Raw genomic sequence first — 15,545 nt, 5'->3', positions numbered from 1 at the left:
TTTCATCAGCAATATTGGCCACTAATTTTCTCTCTTTGTGTTGTCCTTGTTTGGCTTTGGAATCAGGGTAATGTTGGCCTCCTAGAATATGTTAGAAAGTGTTCTGTCTTAAGTTTTTTGGAATAGTTGAGAAGGATAGGTATTAAATCTTCTTTGAATGTGTGATAGAATTCTCCAAAGAAGCCATCTGGTCCCGGACTTCTGTTTTTTGGGAGATTTTTGAGTACTGTTTCAGTGTCTTTACTTGTGATTCATATTCTCTCTTTCTCCTTGGTTCAGTTTTGGGAGGTTGTATGAGTCGAAGAATTTATCCATTTCTTTTAGATTGTCAAATTTGTTGGCATATAGTTTCTCGTAGTATTCTCTTATAATCCTTTGTATTTCTGTAGTATCCATTGTAATTTCTCCTCTTTCATTTCTAATTTTATTTATTTGAGCCTTCTCTGTTTTTTTCTTAGTGAGTCTGGCTAAGGGTTTGTCAATTTTGTTTATCTCCTCAAAGAACCAGCTCTTAGTTTCACTGATCCCTTCTACTGTTTCTTTGTTTCACTTGCATTTATTTCTACTCCAATTTTTGTTATTTCCCTTCTTCTGCTGACTTTGGGCTTGTTTGTTCTTCTTTTTCTAGTTCTGTCATGTGTTGTTTAAGATTAGTTATTGTTTGTTAAGATGGGCCTGTATTACTATGAATTTCGTTCCTCACACCACTTTTGGTGCATCCCATATGTGTTGGTATGGTGTATTTTCATTTTCATTTGTCTCCAGATGTTTGTTTATTTCTCCTTTAATGCTTCAATGATCCATGGAAGACAATATCAATATCATGTTGTTTAGTCTCCATATGTCTGTCCCTTCCTCAGCTTTTTTCTTGTGGTTGATTTCTAGTTTCATAGCATTGTGCTTGGAAAAGATGCTTGATATGATTTCCATCTTCTTAAATTTATTGAAGCTTGCCTTGTTTCCCAACATATGGTTTATCTTTTAGAATGTTCTGTGTGTGCTTGAGAAGAATGTGTATTCTGCTGTTTTGTTGGTTTTTGTTTGAGGAAGATTAGCCCCCAGCTAACATCTGCTGCCAATCCTCCTCATTTTGCTGAGGCAGATTGGCTCTGAGCTAACATCTGTGCCCATCTTCCTCTATTTTATATGTGGGACACCTGGCACAGCGTGGCTTGCTAAGCAGTGCCTAGCTCCACTCCTAGTATTCGAACCAGTGAACCCCAAGCCACCGAAGCAGAGCACACAAACTTAACCACTATGCCACCAGGCTGGCCCTGTATTCTGCTGTTTTTGGATGAAGAATTCTCTATATATCTATTAAGTCCATTCTGATCTAGTTTTTTGTTTAAGTCCACTCTTTCCTTGTTCACTTTTTGTCTGGATGATCTATCCATTGATTTAAGTGGGGTGTTGAGGTCCCCTACTATTATTGTGTTGCTGTTGATTTCTCCTTTTATGTCTGTTAATAGTTGCTTTCATGTACTTTGGTGCTCCTGTGTTAGGTGCATATATATTTATGTTATGTCCTCTTGGTGGAGTGTCCCTTTTATCATTGTATACTGCCCCTCTTTGTCTCTCATTGCCTTTTTTGTCTTGAAGTCTTCTTTGTCTGATAGAGGTATGGCAACACCTGCTTTCTTTTGTTTGCCATTAGCTTGGAATATCATCTTCCATCCCTTTACTCTGAGGCTTTGTTTGTCTTCAGAGCTGGGATGTGTTTCCTGGAGGCAGCATATTGTTGGGTCTTGTGTTTTAACCCATCCAGCCACTCTGTCTTTTTATTGGAGATCAGTCCATTTATATTTAGAGTGATCGTTGATACGTGAGGACTTAATGCTGCCATTTTATCACTTGTTTTCTGGTGGTTTCTCCTCCCGTGTATTTTTGACTGCCAGTTCAGTGTGGTGTTTCTCTATGATGATTTTCTCAGTTTTCTCTCTCTGTCATTTGTGTTTCTGTTTTGAGTTTTTGTTTAGTGGTTACCTTGAGGTTTCTATGAAAGATCTCGTAGATGAGATAGTCCATTTTCTCATAGTCCCTTATTCCCTTAGTCTAAGCAGGTTCCATCCGTGTCCTCTTCCCTAAGTTATTGTTGTCACAACTTATTCTGTTTTGTGTTGTGAGTTTGTGATTAAAATGAAGTGATTATACTTATTTTTGATGCTTTCCTTTCTCTTATCTTTAATGTTACAGTTAAGTGTTTGGTAACCTGTTCTGATAGAGAGCTGCAATTTTCTGATTTTTATCTGTCTGTTTATCTCCTTGTTCAAGGCTTTGTAACCACCCCCCCCCTTTGTTTTTTCCAAGTATGAGGGTCTTCTTGATCATTTCTTGTAGGGGCATCTTGTGGTGATGAACTCTCTCAGCTTTTGTTTGTCTGGGAAAGTGTTATTTCTCCATTGTATCTAAAGGATAGTTTCAATGGATGGAGTATTCTTGGCTGAAAGTTTTTGTCTTTCAGAATTTTGAATATATTATTCCACTCTCTCCTAGCCTGTAAGGTTTCTGCTGAGAAATCCACTGAAAGCCTCATAGAGGTTCCTTTGTAGGTTATTTTTTTCTGCCTTGCTGCCCTTAATATTTTTTCTTTGTCATTGAATTTTGTCAGTTTTACAAATACATTACTTGGAGAAGGTGCTTTTTACATTGATGTAGTTAGGAGTTCTGTTGACTTCATTTACATGTAATTCCAGCTCCTTCCCCAACTTTGGGAAGTTCTCGGCTATTATTTCTTTGAATAATCTCTCTGCTCCTTTCTCCCCCTCTTCTCGCTCTGGAATACCTATAATCCTTATGTTACATTTCCCAATTGAGTCATATTTTTTGGAGAATTTCTTCATTTCTTTTTAGTCTTAGTTCTGTCTCCTTCTCCATCTGCAGCATGTCTGTATTTGTGTCCTCCAAATTACTAATTCTGTCCTCCATAATATCAGCTCTGTTTTTAAGGATTTCAGATTTTTCTCTGTCTAATTCATTGGGTTTTTCATCTCCAACGTTTCTGATTTTTTTTTTTTAAAGATTTTATTTTTTCCTTTTTCTCCCCAAAGCCCCCCAGTACATAGTTGTATATTCTTTGTTGTGGGTCCTTCTAGTTGTGGCATGTGGGACGCTGCCTCAGCGTGGTCTGATGAGCAGTGCCATGTCCGCGCCCAGGATTCGAACCAACGAAACACTGGGCCACCTGCAGCGGAGCGCGCGAACTTAACCACTCGGCCACGGGGCCAGCCCCTCTGATTTTTTTTAATAGTTTCAATATCTTTTGCAAAGAATTCCATCTTTTTATTAATTTTAATCCTGAGATCATTGAACTGTCTTTCTGAGTTTTCTCATAACTCATTGAGTTTCTTTATGATAACTATTTTGAATTCTCTGTCATTTAGATTGTAAATTTCTGTGACTTCAGGATTGATTTCTGGGCACTTGTAATTTTCCTTCTGCTCTGGGGTATTAATATACTTCTTCATGCTATTTGATGGAGTCGTCTTTGCTGTCATGTAGTGGTAGTATCTGGTCACAGATTCCACCTGCCACCACCAGATGGGGGGCCAGAACTGTGTTTTGTGAGCCCGCTGCAACCCCTGGTAGGTGTGCCTATTCATTGGAAGCTGTGCCAACTGGGCCTATCTGTTTGCCTGCTGGCAGCTGCTGCTTTACACATGTGGGCACAGGCAGTCTGGAGGGGATCCCCTGCTCTGGCTGACCAGCCGAGCTGGGTCACCAGGCAGTGCGAGGTGGGGTGCTTTCTTTCACATGTGTGATCCCGCGCACTCCCAATCTGCACCTGCTGTCTGCCCCCTGGCTGCTTGGCTTGGTGTGGACACCCCTGCAATTGCTTATCCCTCTCAGCGTGGAGTGTTCCCATGTGCTGGGAGGCAATGCAATGTCGCTTTCGTTGTGTCTTTTGTTGTCAACACGTTTTCGTCGTGTCGACATTTGTTGAATGTCGTTTTGTCTTCGTTCTAGGGCACAGAGACTAAGAGAATAGCTAGCTCCACCATGATGCTGATGTCACTCTTTGCTCATCTATTTTTAAAAATTAATTCAATCAGTATTCATTGAGTTTGTACTATTTGTGTTATTCTGTGTACTGTGGAGGATACAAAATCAAGGAATACAAATCTAGTGCCCAAGATGTCTTGAATGTGTAAGTAGAAAGTAGTCAGTATCTTAAGAAAGGAATAGATAAAATACTTTGGGACTCAGGGCTGTCGGAACCCTGTTGGATAATAAGTAATCTCTCAGTTCTCAGTTCCAAGATCAAAGCTCTCCTAGGGTGGAACCGTGTTTTTCATGAAATGTCTCCTCACAAATTGGAAGCACAGAGTTCTGTAGATCTTCCTTCAGAGATTAGACATGTAGCTGTTTCCAAGGCACCAAGTGATGGGGTGACATGGTTTCTGTCCCAGCATGTATGACGTCACATGTGAATTTGGCAGATGCACCAAGAAAGTTTCCTCTCAGAATGAACCATCAGTGTGTGTGAACATGGGACCTCTCTGAGGGAGATGGCTCTTTGGTGAGGCGAAGAAGTGTGGTTCTTCTCTGTGTCAGCTGTGGTGCCGATTTTAAAAAGACGTGTACCGATTTGACAGAACCTAATGTTATATGCTGGAGTTAGACATACCTAGGAGCTCAGTCATTAATCAAATATTTGTAGAGAACCTGCTATATGCCAGGCATTGTGTGGAGTATAATGCTGCATCGCTTCCTGATTCAGACTGGTTGGGGAGATAAAGCCTGTTATACACATAGCTCAGATATACAGCAGAAATGATCACTGAAAAGAGGTACTCATTTAAAGTACAATGGAGGTTTAGGGGAAGGAGAGATTATTTCCAGTAGATGTGCATTTGAATTAGCCTCTGTGTAGAGCAGTCGTGTGTCCCATTGTGATTGGGTGAGCCCCAGTTTACTCCTGGTGTCCCAGTGTCCCATCCGATTAACATCCTCTTTCACGGTCAGAATTGTCCTAGTTTGGGTGATAAGTTATGTGGTCCCCCTAGCTTTGAGAATTAGGCAAAACTTGACTCTGGAGATAGAGAACAGTCTAGGTAAAGACAAACCATGAGCAAAAACCGTGGGCAGCAAGACGACTTTGATGTGCTTAGGAAAAATATGTTTAGTTGGACTGTAGCTTTGGGAATGGGAAAGAGAATCATTGGAGATAAAAGTTGGGAAGGAGAGTTGAGGTCAGATTTTGAGTATCCTGAGTGCCAGGCCAGATACCTTGCATTTTATGTAGTTAGCAATGGAAGTCAGTGAACAATTTTTTTTTTTAAAGATTTTATTTTTCATTTTTTCCCCCAAAGCCCCCTGGTACATAGTTGTGTATCTTTAGTTGTGGGTCCTTCCAGTTGTGACATGGGGGATGCTGCCTCAGCATGGCCCGACGAGTGGTGCCATGTCTGCCCCCAGGATTCGAACTGGCAAAACCCCAGGCTGCCAAAGCAGAGAGCACAAACTTAACCACTCGGCCACGGGGCCAGCCCATAATTTTTTTTTTTAATAATTTGAAAAGACCCTTGTATTTCCTGCCACATTCAGTGAAGGGCCCTTTTCCAGCACAGGGGTTTAAAACAAAATTGTTAGGGGCCACTGCCAATTAAGGATCATGTAGATTTCAGTCTAAGTCAGTGGGAAAATAAAATATGAATTGCTGCAATCTACCGTGAAGTATTGCAGTATCTAAAAAAATTATTATGCTTTAGAGCATAAATTGACTTTGGATCTTTGAATCAAACTGTTGTTTTATAGATGAAGAAAACTAACAGTCAAAGAGATTGTTACATGTTAAAGCTCTCGCAGCAAGCTGTTGGCAGAGGTGGGGTTAGAACCTGGATCCTCTGGTTCCTTGTGGGGTGGGTATTTCACTTCACTGTGGGGTTGTATTTGGGGACCTCAGTCACATCAGTGTCTCCCTGTCTTGGCTTAGTTGTGATAAAGTGAAGACATCTACTTTACTTTTAAGGATGTTGAAGCTTATTTTTTAAAATATCTAGTGCCTAGAATTTCTTTGAAGAGAGCAAACATTAAGAAGGGAGGTTGTTAAACCAGTCATTCTCCTCTGTGTGCCATTGAGTGTCTGAGTGCATGCTGGCTACAGTAGAAAGTGTCAAGGGCAAAAATTAAAAACAAGGACAGTATCATTGATATTCATTGAAATTAGATGTGTTACTATAAAGCTGTGAACATTTGAGGAAAGGCAAAGTGTTTTATGTATATTTTTTACACTTTTATGGAAAGCTGACTTAAATTTTTTTTAAAGATTTTATTTTTTTCCTTTTTCTCCCCAAAGCCCCCCAGTACATAGTTGTATATTCTTCATTGTGGGTCCTTCTAGTTGTGGCATGCGGGACGCCGCCTCAGCATGGTCCAATGAGCAGTGCCATGTCTGTGCCCAGGACTCCAACCAATGAAACACTGGGCCGCCTACAGCGGAGCGTGCAAACTTAACCACTTGGCCACGGGGCCAGCCCCTGACTTAAATTTTTTTATCATTGTATTTTGGGATGTCCATTGGAGAATTCCTGAGAAAATAGTTTTGGAATGAACATAGTATACCCAAACGATGGGGTGAATGTCTTTATATGTACAAACACAGTTTGTTTATATCACATAGTATTTATGTTAAAGGAAGTAATTTTGGAGATTCAAGACCTGGTGTAAAGAAATGAGTGTTAAATGAAGTGCTATAACTTTCTCTCTGAAACCAGTGAATTACTAAATATCTAATAGTTGTATCATCAAATAAACGTATCATTTAAAAATTATGTTTTCATCCCAGGAATGCTTTGAAACCTGATTCTAGCTTACTTTAATATAAACAATTGGGTAGATGTTTACCTAAGTAGAGAAGTTGCTGTGAAATCAATACTTTCTCATGGACACCAATTTGAGCTTCAAAAGAAGAGCATACTTCAAAAGGGTGATTTTATTGTCTTTGGAAAATAGGTTTTCAAGTTACTTAGAGAAGAGTAGGTTTGTTGGGCAAAACAAACATAAAACCGCAGCAGAAATAGTGCTGAGAGGATTATTTCAGATGCATATTCCAGATGCTGATTGACCTAAAAGGACAAAGACATTAGATTAGCAGTTACTGTGCCTTTGGCCAGAGAATGATTTCCACTCTGGAACATACTGGGTCCTCTTTGACCCATCATCTGGCTTAAAACATCAGATTCAGGAGGCACACACTCGACATCACAATGGGGGACGAGCCCAGAGTGTACAGAAATCAAACATTGAAGAACTTTCCATGAGTATGATCTTGAGATGTCTGACAGCAGTTGCAGAGGCTTCCGTGGGCAAACTCTGAAGTCCTGGAGTTTCAGTCGGTTGGAAGAGTGTGTGCTAGCAGGTGGGGGTAAAGAGGAGGGCACTTTGCGAGGTTTGGGGACTGGTTGAACACTGCAAAGGGGCGGGTACAGGGAGTTGACAGAAAGTCCTCAAGGTCAAACATGTGGTGCCCTGGATGTTGAAATGCACTTTTTTGGTGTAGCTTTTCACTTACATGGATTTTTTATACTATTTGTTGAGAACATGGTAGAGATAATAGGACAGAGCAATGGTCATTGTATCATGACATTTCTTCAAATTAAGTTGTTTTTCTGCTTTATAAAATGGGGAGAGAGGGTAACTGATGAGAATGTAGCATGACAACCACCGTTTCAGAAGCAACCATATGGGAACTTTTTCTAATCAACTGCCATCATTTCTTCTTTGTACTGTTCCTGTGGCTCATCGCACAAACTTCCTTGTGTTATAGATATTTCTGCACATGCTTTATCTTTCCAGTTAGACTGTAGCCTCTTTGAAGGCAGGGTCCTAAGTTCAAAGATGAAAAGAAAAGCGTATATGTTGTGCTTTAACACTTTACAGAATACTTTTCATATATACTGTTTGGTATGTCTTAAAAGTGTATTGAATGTAGTAAGGGCTTCTAAATAAAAGCTAGAAGAACAAGTATAATATTTATACTTCCTATGTTACTTAAGATTCACTAGAACTTAGTTTATACTAAAGGACTACATTGGTAATATTTTCAAATTTTTAGGTTATGTGCTTTAGAGTACCAAAAAGAAAAAAGAGCTTTATGTAAGCTCTAAGCAAATGTAACTTTAAAAATTTATGTGAGATTTCTTTGGAGATAAATTTGAAATCTGTAAATAGAGGCAGTAGAGAAAGTTTTCTGACCTTTGAAATTAAAATTGGAAACTTATGGGAGGTTTTACAACTTTATTTTAATCAAAGTTGTATCTGTAAATGACTAATAAAGACAAAATAGTTTCTCAAGGCAAAACAGGTGTGGCCCACTGGTCTTCCCCACGCCTGATTCTCTCTCTGGAGCCGACCCCGTTTATATCTTTAATGGTTTCTCTGGGTATTTATCTCTGTATTTTTAAATAACATATTAATATGTCTCGATGCTTCAGTTGTAGATGTTGGGAACCAACTTCCCCCTGTGCCTCAGGATGCAGTTGTCTTACCGATGCCTCCGCCAGCACACAGGCTTCCCCTCCCCTCATCTTCTGGGACATTATATCACCTTGTAAAGAAATCAGTGTTCAGTGTTTACATTTTTTATGACTGTGTAAATATTATTTCTGGATGACGATTCTAGTGTACTATAATTGAATTTACTTTGGTTTTCTCTATAGTTAGTAATTGTCTCTTTTTCTCATTAGTTTAATTTTCTGTGTCCCTGTTGCCAATATAAATCTCCTTTTAGTACATTCAGACACAACAGGTATTCTGTCCATTTCAAGCCTCCTGTTCCTTCTGTTTGTGGTCTCCAGTTCAGCCTGGTCAACCTGCTGTACCTGGTTAACCAGAAAGTGGAACTGCTGCTTGTGTCATATGTGCATGCGGTCTGCACTTACTGTCATCTTGCAGATTTCATTTGTCTTTTCCTGTGTTGGACTTTATTTTTTGGACTCTATGTCTTACAGTTTTCTTGGTCTCTTCTCTCATTTTGGTGTAGCTGCCTGAGAAAGCAGACATAGGAGAGAAATTTGTTGACGCTTTGCATCTCCGAAAACGCCACATTGCTCTACTCTCATACCTGTTGGATATTTTAGCTGGGGATATAATTCCAGGTTGGAAATAATTTGCACTCAAAGATCTGATGGTATTTTTCTCCTGACTTGTAGCCTCCAATCTTGTATTTGAGAAATCTGATGTCTTTCTGATTCTTGATTTGTTTGTTATGGTGATCTAGTTCCTCTCAGAAGCTTTGAGATTTAGACTCTTTTTGTTGCCTTCATGTTCTAAAACTTCACAATGTTGTGCTTTGATGTAGGTCATTTTTTGACCATTGTTTTGGGTGGGCCATATATAATCAGGACACCTATGTCATTTGGTTCAGAGAAATTTTTCTTGCACTTCATCTTTAATATCTTCCTCTTCATGTGTACCTCATTCTCTCTCTCTGGAACTCCTGCTAGTCAGATCTTAGACTTCCTGGACTGTCCTCCAACATTCCTATCTTTTCCCTGCTGTTTATCTTATTCTCTGGGAATTGTTTTAACTTGATCTTCTAACACTTCTGTAAATAGGTTCATTTCTGTTATCATATTGTTCATTTCCAAGAATTTTAAAATTCTTTCTCCAAATATTTCTTTTTTAAGGTTCTATCTCTCTGAAGATGCTAATTGAAAATTTCTTCAATTTCTCTGATTAAATGGAACTTTTCTTCTGTTTATTAAATTGCCTGTTGCATTGTTTCAGTGTGTTTGTTTTAGATTTGGCTTTTATTTTAGAGGGCTAGTGTTCTTAACTTCTGCATTAGACATAACTACTACTGGTCAGTCTGGTTTTTCACTCCTTATAGGCACGTGAAAGGATTAACTTCTCTGCCTCCATGTGACTTGTTTGGGCCAGTGGAATGTGAACAGAAGTGATGTGCATGTCTCCCTTGCCTAGGTGATTGGACTCTCATGCTGTGATGGAGGTGCCACAGTCACTCAAGGTGCGTTCTGGAATGTTGGGCCGTGCTGTGGAGGCCAGCTGCCCTGGGGAGTTATCCAGAACCACTTTGAACTTGGCTGGAGTGGGAAATAAGTGTTTGTTGTGTTTAGCCTGTCAGACTTTGGTATTGTTTTTTCTTGCAGCATTACTTATCCTGTCCTGACTGGTAAAGCTGTCAGTCATACTTAAGAATGAGGCATAAAAAGCTGTTTGGAAGCTCTGTATTAGTAGGTGAGGCTTAGTTGTGTAGTAATCTGGCTCAGTGTTTCTGTTAGGGCCCTCCCAGATGTTAATGTCAGTAGATCTCTTCTCTTGGGCTTATTAGTTTTCCTGGGGAAAACTCCACCAATCTCTGTCCCAGCAAATGGAAGCCCAGCTACCAGGTCTTTGCAAGCTAAGTAGAGAAAGGGGGCTTGTGAGGCTCACAGGTCAGTATGTAGACTATCCCTTAATCCTCCTGTTTTTAATAAGGTCCTCCTTCTTTAGTGGTACCAGCTACCTGGAAGTCCACAGTCTCTCTGGTTGAGTCTCTCTAGAGAAGAAACCTTCAGTTTTGCCCACAGTGGGCAAAGGCAGGTTGAGGGTCTGATACCTTCTTAACAGACTTCTGGCTCATCCTCCACAGCCATACCACGCTGTCTGAAGTCCTCAAGGCTGAATTCCAGAGCCAGGTCAGGGGTTTGCAGTATGAATTGGTTGGCTTGTGGCTTTTCTCTCTTGCTGACCTAGGTCCCTATTCTCGGGCCTACTAAGTCAATTACCACTCAGCCATTTGCTTTCCACCACCCCAAATTTTGTTGCTCTTGTCCTTTGCCCCGCCCTTTGTCCTCTGTATTTATGCCTTTTTAAATCTCCTTTCTGCTATTTTCTAGAGGAAATGTAGGTCAACACATGTATTAAATCTGTTGTGTTTACTGGAATTTCCTTAATGAGAGATTTTTTTTCCTCCCAATTTTTTATTATGAAAAATTTCAAACATATGGAAAAATGAAAGCAATAGAATGAACTCCTGTATATAACTTCCACTTAGATCTGACAAGTAACTTATTGCCATATTTGTTTTATCTTCCCCTCCCTCTCTCTTTACATATATATGTGTATTATATTTATATCTGTATTTACTTTTTTTGCTGTAAGATTGGAAGGTATGTTACAGATAGTATGATGCTTCACGACTAAACAGTTTAGCATACATCTTCCAAGAACAAAAATATTCTCTTACACACCATAATACCAATGATCACAACTGTGGAAGTTAAAAAATAGTCTCATAATATCATCTAACATCTAGTATATTTGAATTACCCAGTTGTTCCAAGAATTCTTTTATAACTTTTTAAAATATAAATTGATATCTAATTGAGATAAACTTGCTACAATTGGTTGTTATTTCTCTTTTGGACTAGAACAGTTCTTCAAGGTTTTTTGTACTTTTTCCTTTAATTAATCTTGGGCAGTACCAGCATCTATAGAACTGGATAAATAACTAAGTATGAGGCCCTGAGAAGATGCTAGTGAAAGAATAGAGGAATAGGACGAATTTTATTTTGTAAAGTAATTTGAATGGTTTGTTTTTCTAACTCAGGTGCCAGTAATCTAAAACTTAATAAAGCATTGCTTTGCACATTCAGTTCATTAGCATTTTAGATAAAGAAGCAGTATTTATCTTTGCAGTGATGAAGAGCTATATTTAGAGTTTTCCCAGCCCACCCCACTTCACCTTGCATACTTTGCCAGCATTCAGCCTCATGACTTTTGTTTGCTTTGAATTGAATTTGAGTCTAAGCTCAAAGGGCGTGCATTTTTGTTTATGACTAAGGGCTGATCTCTGAAGTTAGTATAGTTATCAGGCATTCCTCGCATTCCATATGGCTAATTTTTAGTGCTTGGATCTGGTGCTGTGCCAGAGGAAAATAGAGGCTGGAGAGCACAAGGAAATACCATCAAGGAAAGTCTTCATGTAAGTTATAAAAGTCCGCTCATGTGTTTAACTAGCAAAACAAATGCTGGGTATGGAACTGATTTGTAGCATGTTAGCACCATTCCTTAGGCTACTTAGGAATATTTCTTAGTTTTCTGATATTTGATTCTTGAAATTCCAGCCCTGGAGCTTTAAAAAAAATCCGTGATTCTTTTGGTTTGTGTATTAGTTGTACTCAGGGCCAGGATGAAGTGCTTTTAATGCAAAAGCCTAATATCCTGAGAGTGACTTAGTGTGTGGTTGACGGGTCTTTGGGACAGATGCAGTGGTCAACAGAAAGTACCTTCATTGAGCAGATGTTGACTGAGCGAGCATCTGCCATCGTTCAGGTGCCAAGGACTACAGTGATGGACAAGAGAGGTCGTGGGGAGGTAGGAATAAAGACTCTATCAATAAACAAGATAAATCAGACGTGATAATAACATTAAGACAATTGACTGGGTGATATGGTAGACTGGGACTTCTTTAGATAGACTCATGCATTAGTCAGCTCTGCTGAGTTAACAAGCAATCTGCAAATTTCAGTGACTTCTACAGCAAATGTCTACTTCTTGCTCATATCGCGTCAAGTCAATTAAAGCATAAAATAAGTAGGGTGCTGGCCCCGTGGCCTAGTCATTAAGTTCAGCACGCTTCACTTCAGCAGCCCAGGTTCGGTTCGTGGGCGCAGACCTACACCACTCGTCAGCGGCCATGCTCTGGTGGTGACCCACATACAAAATAGAGGAAAACTGGCACAGATATTAGCTCAGGGTGAATCTTCCTCAAATACAACAACAAAAAGAATAAAATAAGTAAAATAATCGTCTAAACTATAAATCTAAGGGATGGGGATTACACATGAACTGTTGAATTGTTTGGTCACTAAAGATGCTTGTTTTAAAAGATATCAAATTTGTTGCAGTCCAGTATGCACATATACAGAAGAGCCAAATTAGATTCTGATGCTAATAACTTGAAATTATAACCTGTGTAAATTTAATAGAAAACAATTTAATACAAAGAACTTGAAGAAGGAAATTGTAGGACCGTTGGTCAGAAACTTTAAATATTTGTTACACTCCAAAGGCTAAAGAATAGAGGACTGTTTCTTCCTCTTAATAAAGACATTAAGTATAAAACATGTGAATAGGTATTCTGTAGAAATTGACTGTAATCAAGACTTACATCCAGGTTTAAAAAGCCTTAGCCAGTGTTACAAAAAAAACCTCCAAGACACATTTATGGAGCAGGCATATGTTCTTTGCATGTCTGTAAACAGTCATCTTTGAAACATTAAGCGAGCTTTCCTGGGTGGGCATTTTCTCCTGTATGAGAGGCTGCAGGTAACACAGAGGAGGAGTGACTCATTTATCCTCTCAAAGGTACCTTCTTTCTTTGGGAGCAGTCAGACGTGGTGTAATTGTGTGGGCATCTGGTCAGACGTCTCCGTGGTCTTCACATTCTGAAAGGCCTGTGCTTAGCCGAGAGTCTCTGCTCCGCTTTGGGCCCCTGGGAGACTCCTGGCAGTCCAATGCCAGCAAACTCCATTTGAGTCAGTCTTGAAGAGACCTCTTAATGCAGGACCAGGCTCTGCTAAGAGCATCACTGTAGTGTCAGGAAATGTGTTCAGTCAAATCTAGCAGGAATGCAGTGTTCATGTGGCCAAACCAGCATACTTCCTTGTAGCACTTATCCAGGCAGGATTGACAAAGTTGGGACCACTGAAGCAACACACAAATTAACGTTATGAAATTCGTTTGCTTTGTCTCTAGATGTGACAATATCTGTAGACTATAAAAAGGTAAAAATCAGAGGATAGACCTGAAGCACCGGCTCCTTCCACACGTCCTCGAGGCTTAGTTCTTCCAGCTGTGCACTGACAGCAGCGGGGCCTTTAAACCTGGACACTGCTGCTTGGTAGGGAGACGAGGGGACTCCAGCCCAGTGTAGCCGAGCAGTCCCTTCAGTGGCCGCAGGCTTCAGGGCTGCAGAACTGGACACCCCCCGAGTCAGATGCCTCGGCCTGAAGTCGCCTTCCCCGGGTGCTGCCACCCATTGTGGTGTATGTAGCTGCACAGCGGGCAGCGCTTTCTGAGGGTAGCTTTGCAGACCTCTGCCTGAGCAGACTGCTTGTCAGCATCTCCCCGAGGGCTCATTCAAGGATAGTCAGTACAGTGTTGTTTTAGATACAGTTAAAACGTCCATCGGTACTGGACTGCCCTGGGAAGGCTGAATATACCTACTATACAGAATGAGATAGCAACATGAAAAGCCTCTTACATTATATTGTTGGATGAATAAACTGCAGGATGACACAAGCAGTATGTTATTTATGTTGAAAGAACCCCATGCGTTTTCTAGCTAAATGTAGGGAAAGGTCTGGAAGGATCCCCACTGCACTGGTGATAGTGGATACTTTTGAGGAGAGGAGTGTGGGAACTGTGGTGAGAGCTGTAGGGTTGGTCAAAGGGAGCTTGAGCAGTATTGGCAATATTTTAGTGTTTTACAAGGAAGATATATTCATATAGTTTCTAACTAAAATTTTATATAAAAGGAGAGATTTAAAAAAAAGTTTCCAAAAGGTTGTCAGCTGCTGTGTGGAGAATGGGCTGCAGAGAGACAAGAGTAGAAACAGCAACCAGTTAGGAAGTTATGGTGCTACTCCAGGCAAGAGATGCTGGTAGCTAGGAATAGAGAGGGGTAGTGGAGAAGGAAGATTGTGTGGATGGAGGCTATGTTCTGCAGGTTGAGCCTGCAGGGTGTATGATGGACTGACCTGGGCAGGGGCGATGGAGAGGGAGCCCTCAGGGATGACTGCCTCCCAGGTTGTGACTTGAGCATCTGGGTTGATGATTGTCTCATTTTCCAAGATGGGGTCGTCTGGGGAAGGAGTGGTGTTGGGAGAGGTGGGGACATCAGGAGTTGTGTTTTAGGGGATAGCCCAGTGGTGGAGTGGTTAAGTTCACTCGCTTCACTTCAGTGGCACAAGATTGACAGGTTTGGATCCTGGGCGCAGACCTAGTACCACTTGTCAAGCCATGCTGAGGCGGTGTCCCACATAGAAGAACTAGAAGGACGTGCAACTAGGATATACAACTATATACTGGGGCTTTGGGGAGGGGTGGAGGGGGAGGAAGATGGGCAACAGATGTTAGCTCAAGGCCAATCTTCCTCACCAAAAAGCATACCTTAAAAAAAAAGGTAATAAGAAAAAAAAGTTGTGTTTTATACCAGTTACATTTGATGTGGCTGTTAGATGCCCCATGGAATTATCGGGTAGATGTTGGCTTTCATATGCCTGGATCTCCACAGAGAGCTCCAGCTAGAAATCACTTGCTTATTGTTTTCTCTAACAAACATCTGTCGAGCACCAAGTACCATGCTATGTGCTTAGAATACAGAGATGAGAGACCAGTAGGAACTCCATGAACTGAATAGACAACTAAGCTGAAAAATATAAACAGTGTGAAAAGTGACCAATTTGAATAGGAGAATATTTCCAAAACCAAAGCTCATACGATGTCATTAAATAGTACAGCCTAGGGAGCAGGATGGCTTATTTGAGAAGCTGATGCTTGAACTAACTTTTAAGGATGTTGAGTCTTAAAGGACAACT

General features: G+C 40.4%; 1 protein-coding gene across 3 annotated transcripts in view; it reads left to right on the top strand.

The window, feature by feature from the left end:
* WWC2 (WW and C2 domain containing 2) overlaps positions 1 to 15,545 on the top strand; it is a 209,296-nt gene that overhangs the window by 75,478 nt on the left and 118,273 nt on the right. The window contains exon 1 of one of the 3 annotated variants that reach the window (XM_070499627.1): positions 11,730 to 11,926. The exons of the other annotated variants lie outside the window; for them this stretch is intronic. Coding sequence (XP_070355728.1) covers positions 11,925 to 11,926 — 2 coding nt within the window. The 5' untranslated portion in view covers positions 11,730 to 11,924. Of the gene's footprint in view, positions 1 to 11,729; positions 11,927 to 15,545 lie in introns of those variants that run through there. 3 annotated transcript variants of the gene reach the window in all.

The sequence above is a fragment of the Equus asinus genome, chromosome 27 (genome assembly GCF_041296235.1).
Source record: "Equus asinus isolate D_3611 breed Donkey chromosome 27, EquAss-T2T_v2, whole genome shotgun sequence".
NCBI classification, from domain to species: Eukaryota; Metazoa; Chordata; class Mammalia; order Perissodactyla; family Equidae; genus Equus; species Equus asinus.
The sequence above is the reverse complement of the archived record's forward strand: the minus strand, read 5'-3'. Positions and strand labels throughout refer to the sequence as shown.